At 35.5% G+C, this 13,282-nt stretch overlaps 2 protein-coding genes across 4 annotated transcripts; one reads left to right on the top strand and one right to left on the bottom strand.

Annotated features, from left to right (window-relative positions):
* Window positions 1–3,069: 3,069 nt before the first annotated feature.
* On the top strand, window positions 3,070–4,458 carry LOC143533090 (ras-related protein RABA5e-like). Its single transcript, XM_077027965.1, has 2 exons — window positions 3,070–3,447; window positions 4,040–4,458. The coding sequence occupies exons 1-2, from the start codon at window positions 3,114–3,116 to the stop codon at window positions 4,360–4,362; spliced, it is 657 nt and encodes a 218-aa protein (XP_076884080.1). The 5' UTR covers window positions 3,070–3,113; the 3' UTR covers window positions 4,363–4,458.
* A 492-nt stretch (window positions 4,459–4,950) lies between these two features.
* Window positions 4,951–12,601, bottom strand: LOC143533069 (DNA topoisomerase 3-beta-like). Of its 3 annotated transcripts, XM_077027940.1 has the most exons (14): window positions 12,399–12,601; window positions 12,225–12,281; window positions 11,785–11,888; window positions 11,574–11,667; window positions 10,971–11,070; window positions 10,641–10,881; window positions 9,859–10,021; window positions 9,665–9,784; window positions 9,116–9,195; window positions 8,169–8,447; window positions 7,927–8,095; window positions 6,338–6,466; window positions 5,804–6,196; window positions 4,951–5,703 (listed from the first exon to the last, which is right to left on the bottom strand). In XM_077027940.1, exons 1-14 carry the CDS (start codon window positions 12,417–12,419, stop codon window positions 5,059–5,061), a joined length of 2,595 nt encoding a protein of 864 aa, XP_076884055.1. In that variant the 5' UTR covers window positions 12,420–12,601; the 3' UTR covers window positions 4,951–5,058. The 3 variants fall into 3 exon arrangements, with proteins under 3 accessions (XP_076884055.1, XP_076884063.1, XP_076884071.1); XM_077027948.1 differs by lacking the exon at window positions 12,399–12,601 and having other exon boundaries at window positions 4,952–5,703; window positions 11,574–11,662; window positions 12,225–12,282; XM_077027956.1 differs by lacking the exons at window positions 11,574–11,667; window positions 11,785–11,888 and having other exon boundaries at window positions 4,952–5,703.
* Window positions 12,602–13,282: the final 681 nt, after the last annotated feature.

Consider the following 13,282-nt stretch of genomic DNA (forward strand, 5'->3'; position numbering starts at 1 on the left):
AAGGTTCACCCATAAATCTGGAACTACATCACATGATTTCTAAAAAAGCATAACACTTAAAATAGTAACAAAAAACATAGTGATATTAAAATAATGTCTTGGAGTTTATGGGTATGTTTGGCAAAGAGCTTTTAGAAGCTTTTAGGAGCTTCAAGCTTTAAGCTTTTAAAAAAAAACTCATATTTAATAAAAAGCTTTGTTTGGTTGAAGTACCTTCAAGCTTTTAGATTGGTAGAAAAAGCTCCATGTTTGAACGCTAGTATTGATAGGTTTGAGAAAAAGCTAGCTACAAGCTTTTACATTTTAATTTACAAGTTTGGTACTTGAACTTATATCAACTTATGTTAATTTATATAAAAGTTACACAATCAACCCCTATTCAAAACTAACTACCCCCCACGACTTTTTTAGGAGCCATAACTTTTTTATACGTTAATTATGTTTTAAACAAATTACATCATAAAAACGGGCATTTTATTCTCTTTAATTTGAGTATGATATTGTTATACTTCTTTACCTTTAAAAAATGAGCATGTACGTGATTATCGGTTAGGATCGGTAAAAAGTCGAGTCAGGCGAGCACGAGTCATGTGTAAGACCAAATTAGGAGTCGAGTAAGATGAACTTAAGTCATGTGTAAGACCAAATTAAGGTCAGAACGAGTCGATACAAAAATGATTAAATTAGTGCGATTCGTGTTGGTACGCTTTTGAGTCAAAATGGATTAGGTCAGAACATGTTTCAAATTAGAACAGTGCATGTTCATAAAGGGATTCATATCAAAATATGTTGGTTTAAAAAATTATCTATGAAATTACTGTATATTTCAGCTTTGTTCCTTGATTTTCGACATCATTTACAAGCTTACTGCTTTTCCATGAATCACACGTCTACATTCAGGTTATGTATGCACCGTCATTAGGTGAATCATGTACCGACACTGATTATGCGGTTGATGTTCGGTTGTGCGCCCATTCCGCCGCATCACGCGGGCACCCAACTAGTTTTATTAAAAGCTTCTGCTACTCTGCCAAACACTTTAAAAAGCTACAGCTAACAGCTACTAGCTTCCAGCTTCCAGCCTTCAGCTTCCAGCCTTCAGCTATCAGCTAGTTTTGCCAAACATACCCTATATCCATAAATCTTCTACTGTTTCACTGAAAACAAACTTCAAATTATTTGTTCTTTATGGATTTGTTAACATACAATATTATTTTCATCATTTTCCTACAATTATCTATACTATATACTACCTCTGTCCCATTTTAAATGTCATGGGACCTAAAACATACAAATTAAGAAATGTTTGATCATTTTATTTTATAAGCTATAAAATGACAATAATGTCCTTTAAGTTATTATGACTAAAAACCATTTTTCTTCCTTGACAATCTAGTATATGTAATAGTAAAGGCACAATTGAAAATTAAATTTATATGTATAGAAATAACATTTGAATTGTGACAACAAAAAATGGAAAAATGGACATTTAAAAAGGGACGGAGGGAGTATACTATAGCAATGAAGGGCAAATTAAGATGGTGATTTTAAGCACTTTACAAAGTTTCAAGCATATTATACAAGTTCAAAAAAGGACAAAATAGTCTTTCTACCATAAAAACTCACAGTGTATTCCATATTTTTCCAAAATTTACAGCATTTACCTCTTAACTTTTATAAAATTAATGGATAGTTACAACTTTGATACTTCGTCTTTTATGCATATATTTTTTATATTTTCATTTTTAACCCAAATACCCCCGCGATTTTAAAACGTTCATAACTTTTTCGTACGTTAATATTTTTTTAAATAAGTTGCACCAAAAAACGAGCATTTAATTCTTTTTAATTTGAGTATGATATTGTCATATTTTTTTCCAGTTAAAAATAACATTTTACGTATATGTGTTTGTGGTTCGGTTTTGATGGTTTTAAATTAAACCGTGAGCCAAGTTGTTAGCAACGCTTTTGTCGCCGAAAATAAAAACCGGACCGTTGAAAATTTAACTCAACAAAACCAAACCATTAGCAATGCTTAGGTTCCGGTTTCGTTTGTACTTCGATACTAAATTGAGTATAAAATAAGAATTATTAATCTAGATATACCAATAAACGATTTCACGATTACAAACGGAAAAGTGAACACCCATAAATCTATTACGTGATTAATTATCAAGATATTTCCCGCTACATCTCCCGGGCATTCGTCTAGTCAAAGTATAAAAGTATTACACATTAAAAAGAAAATGAAAATTAGTTGAAAACAAATAGTATTACCTTGTTTTCTTTAAACCCGTAGTAATGGCAATATCAATAGCATTACTGGACGGACGAACATTACTGGACGTAATCATATGGAAATTACCGAAAGTTTATGAACACTAGTGAGTGAATGCGGCATCTGTCTGTGTTCGTCTGTTAGGTTTACAGAACGATGTTTTTATACTAACAAACATAAACGAACATCCCACCAAACGAACGATTAGACGTTTGAATCGCTTACAACCATGGCAATTTCACTAAACTTACAAAACAGATAAAATGTAAGTATATTTAGCCTAACGTAAGTTACTTTTGTTTACAAGAACCAAACAACAATTACTCTAGCGGTAGTTCCATGACTATATTATGAAAGATTGTAGATTGAAGTCCCGCATATAAGGCATTGTGTTATGGGTTGAGCGAGAGGGTTTTTCAAACTGCGAGTTTCCTCCTGTAGCCTTTTATAGATTCTATTAAAATGTTACATCTGATTCAGTCAACATTGTGTATTTGGTTCAACAGAATAATAAATTTGAATCAGTTGGCAAACTTCTTACCCATTAAGTTTCAAAATAATGTTAAAAGAAAATTTTACTCGTTTTTTTCTTCACTTATATCTATTAAACTCTACATGTAGAAAAGAGTATTCGTATCATAAATACAACCAAGATGATTTGTCTCAAATATATAAAAATCACCATATTTATTACATCATCCCACTTACCGCCAACCGACCCCACCTGTCTGTCTGTCTCTGACACCCTTTTCACTTCTTCTTCTTATTCTTCTTCTTCTTCTCCTTAAAACCAAAATCATATCTTCGATCATAATCAGTTCCACCGACAAGACAAATGGACTCATCGGACGATGAAGTTGAGGAGTATTTATTCAAAGTGGTAATAATAGGAGACTCAGCCGTTGGCAAGTCAAACCTGTTATCTAGGTACGCTAAGAACGAGTTTAATATGCACTCTAAGTCCACTATTGGAGTTGAGTTCCAGACTCAGACCATGGAGATTGATGGCAAGGAGGTTAAGGCTCAGATTTGGGATACCGCCGGCCAAGAACGCTTTCGTGCGGTCACTTCTGCTTATTACCGTGGCGCCGTTGGTGCGCTTGTGGTTTATGATATTTCCAGGCAGACGACTTTCGATAGCGTGTTGAGGTGGCTCGAAGAGCTTGAAAGTGAGTTTATGTTCGTTTATTTATGTTCGTTTTAAGATAGATTTATTAGTTATTAGTATTTAGTAACACTAATTGTTATATATAGTCATTATGCATAGTGCTATTACCTCAATTAATTTTTGGAACCAAGCGTTGGGTGATTGGCTAACTACCGAATAAATGAATTACAACACGCTTGTTTTCTTTGTTTATGTTCATTTATTTACGTTCGTTTGAACACGATCATGATCATCGTCTTAACAAACAAGCATGAGCAAGAAAGTTCGTACATTTAAGTGTCCATGTTAGTTCGTTTGTTTTGTTTAAGTTAAATGAAAAAAAAAAATTAACTTATTTGTGTTCCTTCGGTACGTTTACAGGCCTAGCTAGCCAAACCGGTCGTGTTGGTTGGACAACTAGAAATGGCGAAATGCTAAAACCATTCGATCTTGACATTTCGAACAATTTTTTTTCTTATAAAATGTGGGTTTTTATTAAATATTTTGAAATGATAAAGAAAACAAGTTGATATAATTCAAATACACATATGTGTATAGTACTATAAAGTCTCAAATTATAATATGATATGGTTATGACTTGATGGTGTTTGCAGCTCATTCGGACACAACGGTGGCAAGAATGTTGGTAGGAAACAAATGTGATTTGGACAACATTAGAGCTGTAAGTGTGGAAGATGGCAAGAAGCTAGCAGAGGAACACGAATTGTTCTTTCTGGAAACGTCTGCACTTGATTCCACCAACGTTAAACCAGCGTTTGAGATGGTGATTCGAGAGATCTACAACAATATTGTTGGTCGTAAAATACTGAATTCTGACTCGTATAAAGCTGAATTGTCGGTCAACAGGGTAACACTTTCAAACGAGTGCTCTGATGAATCGAAGCAAAATCAAACCAGATATTCGTGCTGTTCTTGAAGTCACTCAAAACAGAATTGACTTTTTCGACTCGTATTTTTCTATTAGACTAAATGTTATTCCATATTTTCAGTAATTAATTTTTTTAGAACTTCATTGGTTTTCTCTATTGTGTTGATTTAACCATCTAAAATAGCACTTTCATGTAGGGTGAGAAGAAACCAATTAACCTAATCAAAAGCGTACTTTTTTTAACGGCCTTCAAAATCGTATTAACGACGAAACCGAATCTAAATAACCGACCAAAACTAATACTCAACAAATGGTTTTGTTTTTTTGAACCTGTTATAATGTTTTTTAATGGATTTATGGTATTATTTGAGGTCTAAACAGTCTCAAATTCACTAGTTAATACATAACAAAAGCTTTAAACCAACAGTTTAAGCCTAAATTCATTCTTTTGAGTCATGTTTTTTGGGTCCAAATATTTCAAACCCATATATAAAACTACTAATCAACTCATAACTAATCATTTTCCTAAAATCAAAAAAACCTAACCGATCAATTTTTAAAATCGAAAAACCGAAATTTTGGTTTCAGTTTGTTTGAACCTAAAACCAACCCATAGACACCCGTAAGGTGTCGTGTCGTGTCATACATCAGGAAAAAAAAATCTATAGTCATTTGTCGATACAACTATCCATACATATAACAAAAAAGTAAAGAACACGTAATCATACAAACTCGATAATGTTTTCAAAAATCTCGAAAACTCATTTTCGGGTCTTGTTGTTTCCTACCACCCCGTCCACGCCCTCTACCTCTCCCCCTCCCTCGCCCTCTTCCTCTCCCCCCACCCCGTCTAAAAAACGACTTTCCGTGCTTCATTTCAACAAGTGAATGTAACAACTCATCACAAAGAATACACCCAACATGCAATGTAGCTCCATCTTTCAACGGTGTTGTTTTCTTATTAAAGTCCACCTCTATTATAGTGGACTCGCACTCCGGACATCTTTCCTTAGTTGTACTAATCCTATGCGCCCCTTCCGGTAACAAAACAAGACAATTACACATGTTGCAATAAAGCCTCCATTTTGGAGCACTGACCGGGTCAAGCACAAGCGTCCCATCACATTCCGGGCAGGCACACACCCCTTTTGATATTAATGAGTGACGACAAGTAGGATGCGGGCAGAGGAAACAAGGCATGCCGACACCTTTACCTAACTTGACCGAACCACCCCCGGTTTTCGGGGCACCAAATAGCGTGTCGATACCTTCAAACGGAGGGTTGTTGTAACAATAAGGGCAAAGTGGAAACGACTTCCCGTCAGGTCCCGCCATTGAAAACAATAAAAGCTCAAAGTTGTCTAGTGGACATGTGAGTTCTTTGTACAGCTGTCAAATGAAAACAAAGGGAAGTAATTAATAATTAAAGTAATTACTAATTTGTCTATTTGACCAGTTTCAATAGTTTATGAACATATAAACAATTTACCTTAATTGTGCCCTTTTGAGGGACATAATAAACTTCTTCACATGTATTACAATACAACCGTGCCGGAAGCATGGATATATACTTCATATATCTCAAACATTTTCCACATTTACTAAGTGATCGTCCCGTATCCGAAAGTGGGGAAAATTGGGCTTCAAACAAGGCATCCATATTTTCAATCTGCTTTACAAAGTAATTGAATTTCTGTTTGAACTGTTCAAGTACATGTTGCACAACAAGTGAATGATCCGCTTGACCTTTAGAAACCAGAGTGATTTGATGTTCTATGAAGCCACGAATGTCGGGTAAACAAAGATCCGGGTCTATAGACTGATAGCCTCTTATGAGACTAACACCCAAAACGGTTGGAACCAACCTTCTTCCTGCCTCTACCTGTTTAACACAAGATGAGAAAACATTAATTTGCCGGTCCCTTCGCTAGCTAGCAGGTTATTAGTGGACCCCGTGAAATTACCAGTGACGGGATATCAGAGTAAAGTAAAAAGTGAAAGTGTAGAGAGTTAACATATGTACCTTTACATAGTTGCGTTCACTTATGTTGTTGATGTGCACAGGAATAGATGCATCTGTTCCTATTCCATGTTTTTCCATCAAGGATATTAGCTCACTCTCAGACAGGTAATCTGGAGGCGCGGTTTTACCCTGGAAAGTTGCCAGACACGGTTACCAACTGGAAGGAAAGGTCAGGCTAAGTCTGGCAAACTGGGCGGGTCAGGCGGTTTTGAGCATAGTCACATGAAACGCGGTATGGTTCGGTACGTGGTACGGAAACTGGTACGCGGTTCGTGCATTTCAAAAATTCGGTACGAGAGGGGGTAGGTTCATTTGGAACGCCAATTCGGTACGTGGTACGGTGTACCATATAGTCGGGTACATCGTATCATATACAAAACTATATAAATAGATATTTTGTAATAATTTATGTAAGTTTATAAAATAAGTTAAGTAAAACTAAGCTTTATTTATGTTTTAACATATAAATAACATTTATCTTTAAAGTTAAGGGTAAATGTTAATAAAAACTCTATCTTCAAGGGTAAAAAGTGTAAACTCTAAATATAAAATGTGTACTAATTTCCACAGTTGATGGCCGCTTTTTTCTGCTTTGTCTTCTCCGGCAACTCTTATCCACGTTCTTCTCCGATTTGAGTTACAAAAGTGCTCGATTTGCCCATGTTATGGCCAGTTCGCGTTTTTTAACGGTCCGAAACACCGATTTTATTAACATAAAACGTGAATTTGATGAAAATTGTCCGATTCTTGTAACAAACAGGTACGGTTAATTTCACCGATCCAGATCGCGTTTCCGTAGCGATCGGTACGATTTTGTACCCGTTTCCGGTACGAACGATCTGGAACGTAGATCGCGGGTGATACCACGTTTCCTGTGACTATGGTTTTGAGTTATGGGTCAAAACAGGTTCCAAGCAAAATGAATTCGGGTCAATACGGGACCATCTTGAAAACGTATCAATTTGGTTTGGGTCAAAATGGGTTTGGCCAAATAGGAATCTGGTTAAAATGAGTCATTGTAAAAATAAGCATCCACCCTTACCCCACCAACGCCACCCCGATTTTAAAATGAGTCATTAAGAAAAACAGTACCCATCCACCCCACTGTGGCAAACTGGGCGCAACGGAGGTGGAGTGTCGCTGGAGGTGGTGATGGAGTGTGAGTATCAATGATGGAGTGCCGTGCCAGTGGTAGCAGTGACAAGTTGGTGAAGACAAACAATGGTCATGAGTGGTACTAATCCATTTGGACCTTTTTTTAAGTTAAGAAGTTTTATAATAGTTACCCATTTTGAACCGTTAACTAATTTAAGGTAACCCAATTTGACCCGTTGATTGATTTAAGGTCACCATTTTGACCCATTGACTAATTTAAGGTGACCAGATGAACCCATATACAATTGGTTTTGCCCAAAATTCCCAAATCAACCATTATTTGAGCAATGGGTCATGATTACCACCTATAGGTCAGACTGTGGTCGTAAAGGATTATATTTAGCACAGTCGAGTTGGGTTATGCTCATTCGGCAAGTCCATTAACATGAAAGGTAAAACTAAAATGTAGAAAAGTTAAAATTAGAAAACCGTACCTCGTATAACTCAACCTTTAAAATCTGTATTTTCTCCCCTTCTGTAAACTGAGGTAAATTTTTCTCGGTAACCGCCAACCATGGCATTATTGCTGTAAATCCTTTGACGATGACACGTTGTCCAACACACTGAAACAATTCTCCACCGACAGAAAACTCAATTTTCGTCCTATCAAAAATTACTGCCTGTTAATTAAACAATAAATTTATTACAGAATAACCTACTGTGACAGATCACTTACTTTACATATTTGCAGTCAGGAGAGAGAGTGCCAAGAAAATGCTGACAGACATACTGATAAAGCCTCCAAGCATCACCACCTAACATGTCTTCATTAGCCGAACGCATAGGAGTTATTGGTGGGTGGTCCCCTGCATCGGTTCCTGATTTAGGCTTATTGTAACCATTGCTGAGCAGTGTTTGAACATAACCGCCCCAAACTGGATTACTTGCCAAAGAGGCAAGAGTTCCTTTAAAGTCAAATGACGAAGGGTATGCTGTACTCTCTGTCCGTGGATAGCTGCAACATGAAAAGGGTAAAAATGTCAAATATTATAAATTGATTGGACGACATGGCAGATTTTTTGCTCAAACCATGTGGGAAATTGTTAGCATGATATGAAAGGAGTTAGGCCTGTATTGAACCCAACGTTCAGTGAACATTTCATGAATCGTTCGAAAGAGTGTTTGTTTATGTTCATTTATATAATAATTGAACGAACATCAACAAAAAAAATTGTTCATTAGTTAAACGAACAAACATGAACACATGCCTCATTCATTCATTCATTCATTCATATATGCTCGAGAACGTTCATTCAGTTTGTCTGTTCATTTACATTTAATTTATGTTGCTTAGATTACGCATGTTTAAGCTTGTTCATTAATACACTCATTTAATATTTTTTGACCAATCACAACCTAGTCAAGTTTTTATAAACTTTTAGACCCAACACATTGTTCTTCACGCTATTTTTAACTCAGTTATGTTCATGAACAGTTCCTTTATACCGATAACGACCAAACATAAACGAGCATGAACATGCTCATGTCCTTAACGAACAAACATGAACAACAAAACCCCATTCCTTTAACTGTTGTTGTTCAATCGTTTGTTTGTTTAGAGTTAAACGAGCGAACACGAACATGCTCTGTGTTCATTCGTTTCGTTTATGAGGCTAGGAGTACCTGATAAAACCTTGGGTATACAAACGCTCAGCCAATTGCATGGCCAAATGAGGACCAAACCCTAATGCGCTTGAAGCAACCTGGTTTGGGAAAAAGTAAACAAACAGTCACTATAATTTTGATATAAACACACATTAATAACGTAAGCAAGCATAAAAAGTGGTATGCAAAGGATAACATGAATCAATAATCTTAGGTAATAATAAGGTCTCCTGTTCCTGATAGGATTGTAAACGAACTGAACGAACAGGAATGGAGCATGTTCGTGTTCGTTCGTGTAACTTAACTAAACAAACAATCATACACAAACAATTAAATGAACAAGGCTTTTTTTTCATGTTCGCTTGTAAAGGAATGGACATGTTCGTGTTCATTTATATCCGCCCGTTAACAGTATAAACAAATAGTTCACGAATGAACATAACAGAACATAGATGAAAGAACATAACTGAGCTAAAATTAGTTAAAAGTAATGTGAAAAACATTGCGTTGGGCCTAAAAACGAGTGTTCACAAACATAAATGAATGAACGAGACACATGTTCCTAACCTTCAAAAGGTTGACTGTATTAAGACCAGAAGGGCGACCTTTGGTATCTTGTTTTTCAGAGACACCAGTAACTGTCACAACTGCATTTTCAGTTATTAGTTTCTGAAACATCTCTGCAACCTGTTGAATGTTATAAAGTCAACAGCAAAAACATAATGAAACTGAAATGAAGATTGAAGCAGTGAGAATCTTACATCATGATCAAACAACCTATTACGGTCCCATTCTAGCTTCAGTTCAAAACCGCTCTTCATTATGTAAGGAAACACAATCCAAAACTTTTCAGGCTTGAAAGTACTAATTTGAAGGTAACGTTGTACACAAAATCCAAGGGTTGGAGTTTGGCACGGGCCATATCTGAGAAAAGAAAACATCAAATATTATTGGATTTATATTAGTAAACAAATAGAACGAGCACGAACGGGCATGCTCATGTTCGTTTATTTAAAACTTCAACTTTAACAAAACAAACAAGTGAACAAGAACAATTAAACAAATGAAGTTTTCTTGTTCGTGTTCGTTATGAAAATGAACATGTTCAGGTTCGTTTATGTTCATTTGTTAATATTATAATGAATGGTTCACAAATGTAAATGAAGACAAACAAACATAAACAAACACAAACAAACATAACTCTACATAGATAAATAAATATAAACAAACATAACTGAAAAGACACCAGTTAAAAGTAAACATGAGCATCAATCTATTAGGCTTAAAAATTAATAATACTAGACTAAATTATAACGAGTTATATTTAATTTCAAAAAACTAGACAAAATTATAATGGCCCCAAAAGTTTTTAACAAACAGATGTAAATAATCGTAAACAAAAGAACATAAACGGACAAACTTAAACGAACGTTCACGAGCATAAATTAACAAACGAGAAATGTGTTCATGTTCGTTTGCTTATTAAATAAACAAACATAAACGAACTTTCCACCAAACTAAAAGGATGAGTTAGAGCACATACGAGATAACTCTAGAATCAAGATTTCCATATTTCCCTTGAAAATAAGTCGTTTGAAACCGTGTAAACGCGACTCCAACTTTCAAATCTATTTCTTGGCGTGCATCTACAGCCAACGCCTCATCTTTATTGGGCTGAACAAGATTCTTCATAGCTTGTGTAATATCTTTCTCGGTTACAGAAGAAAACCGTGCACGATGAATTCTTCTACCATCATTGGGTTTAAATCCCGTGCACTCAATAACTGGATTCAAGAAAAATGTGAATTGAGAAAATCAAAACACTTGAATAGAACTACTGAAGCCACATGTGCAGTTATAGCAAAAAGAATACCTTCAAAGCATATATTTTCTCCTTCGCGGTCACAGTCCAACCATAGTACCAAATCTTCACAGCCGCGTGCCTCTCGGTTTAAATGTTGGCGAATATGAGCCTTGTTATAGTTAAAATTAAGGTTTTGGAGAGGTGGTTAAATATAAACAGAAATAAAGTGGTTATATAGCTTAGGCCAGTAAACAAACCGAATGTTCAATGAACTGTTTGTGAACCATCGACAGCAAGTTCGTTTATATAATAAATGAACAAACATGAACACACGTCTTGTTCATTCATTTATGTTCGTGAGTATTCGTTCATTTAAGTTCACTCTTGTATATTCGTACGCACAATTATGTTCATTTATGTCCGGTTATGTTCAATTGTTTATTACACATATAAGAAAACCTCGTTCATTTAACTGTCCAAGTGTGATCTTAGTTTGGTTAAAGTTAAACGAACCAACATGAACATGCCTCGTTCATGTCCATTCGGTTTGTTTACAAGCCTATTCTCAGTTGATAAAGTAGATTTTTGTAGGTTCTAATATTAAAGATTTTCAAATTGCAAACAGATAATTGTACAACTGTATAATAACTGAAATTTACAACGAGATGGCACCTTTGGATTTGATTCTGATTTGACAACTGGAGCCTGAAAAAGACTAAGAGGATCTGTAGCTGCCCAGTCTTGATAAGTTGGTGGAAAATCTACACTAGATTTGCACAAAAAGAAATAATGACATTCAAATATGTAACAGATCAATTTTAATATCCGTGTATAACAAAACTTGTACAATTGACCACATATGATGGTTTATAGGAAAGTGAACCTGAAAACATGACCAATCACTGATGTCACTTTATATTGCACTCGATATCCTAGAAATGTGCCATCAAATTCATGAACCTCGGTACTGCCCCTTCGTGATGACATCTGTAAAACCAAGCAGTGTTGTATATTATAGTTAGAAAATAATAAATCAAAGATTCTAACTCTACTGATTGTATTGAAATTAGAAGTAGAAGAAAACTCTAGACTAGTGGCATATGAAATAAGCCAAAGGCATCAAGCATATATGTTGGTAAAAATAATATATATATATTATTAATTCTGAAATGAATGCCCTATGGTGACAATACATCAGTGAAAAATGAATGATTACATAGTATTGGACATTATTCAACATTATTCAACATTATTCAGCAGAGTATAATCACATAATAAGCAATTAAAAAAGTAGTGTGAATTTGAAAGCTAGGAAAATAATACCCGACCACCAGAGAGTGCTGTGGCGATTGAAAGAGCGATGCTAGGCTTCTCTGCAACCTATTTAATTGAAGCCAAATGTTAACAGTTAATAATAATAATAATACAAATTAATTTAAGAGAGAGTTGAAAACCCTAATAATAATAATAATAATAATAATAAGGTTTATCTCTCACCATGAGTACTTTACTCGCCATTGTTAACCAACCTGCTTCCCCAACTCTCAAATTCTCAAATCAATCAAATAAACCCTCTTCCGACCCGACCCGACCCGACCCGGCAGGCTCAGGTGCGGTTCAGCTCTTCCGAATCCGGACCGGGTCACTGGGTCATGAGATGAGAATATGGGTTGTTAGTAATCGGTCAACTCTTTGGTTCACCAAATCCGAATTAGTAAAACAATCTCTTACTTTAAAATGATGGTGAATGAAAAATTTATCCATTTATCCCTTCAAATATATTCCTAAGTCCTAACCCTCAAATTGTCACTCACGCGCTACCTTCGTGACCCAACACCACATCGTCGTACTCAATATTTATTGGTTCAAAAGTTGTCAAATATCTCCTTACACTAAGTATTGATTTTACGATAGGTTTTTTTTTTATTTTTTGATATGTCGGTTTTAAAGTTTTTAAACCATGATAAATAGTTTGATTTACAATTTTAAAAATAGGGGGCGTGCATGGGTTTGCTCGTTTTTGAGACTTAATCGTAACTGAAACCAGTATTTCTAGATGAAATCTTGATTAGCCTCTAGCTTAAAAGTCTTCGGCGCTTTATGGAGTTGGGAAAGAGGGGGTCATTTTTGCTAAATCATTAATTTGTGATAAGTAGCATATACTCTCTGCTTATTTGGTTGAGACCTTATGAACCGTTTCATTTAGTTTTGATTCGTATAATCCCATCTAGAGGTGCACAAATCGGGTTTTTTCTAATACACGGGTTCGGGTATGGAACCGGTTTCGGGTATGATCGGTATTGGAAAATCGGGTATTGAGAGAAACCGGGTAGGGTTCGGGTAGGGTATTGAGGAGAAAAACTCAACCCTATGTACCCGGG

Source organism: Bidens hawaiensis, unplaced genomic scaffold, assembly GCF_021521415.1.
Source record: "Bidens hawaiensis isolate Kalapana, Puna unplaced genomic scaffold, B.hawaiensis_p1.1 tig00000702_1, whole genome shotgun sequence".
NCBI classification, from domain to species: domain Eukaryota; kingdom Viridiplantae; phylum Streptophyta; class Magnoliopsida; order Asterales; family Asteraceae; genus Bidens; species Bidens hawaiensis.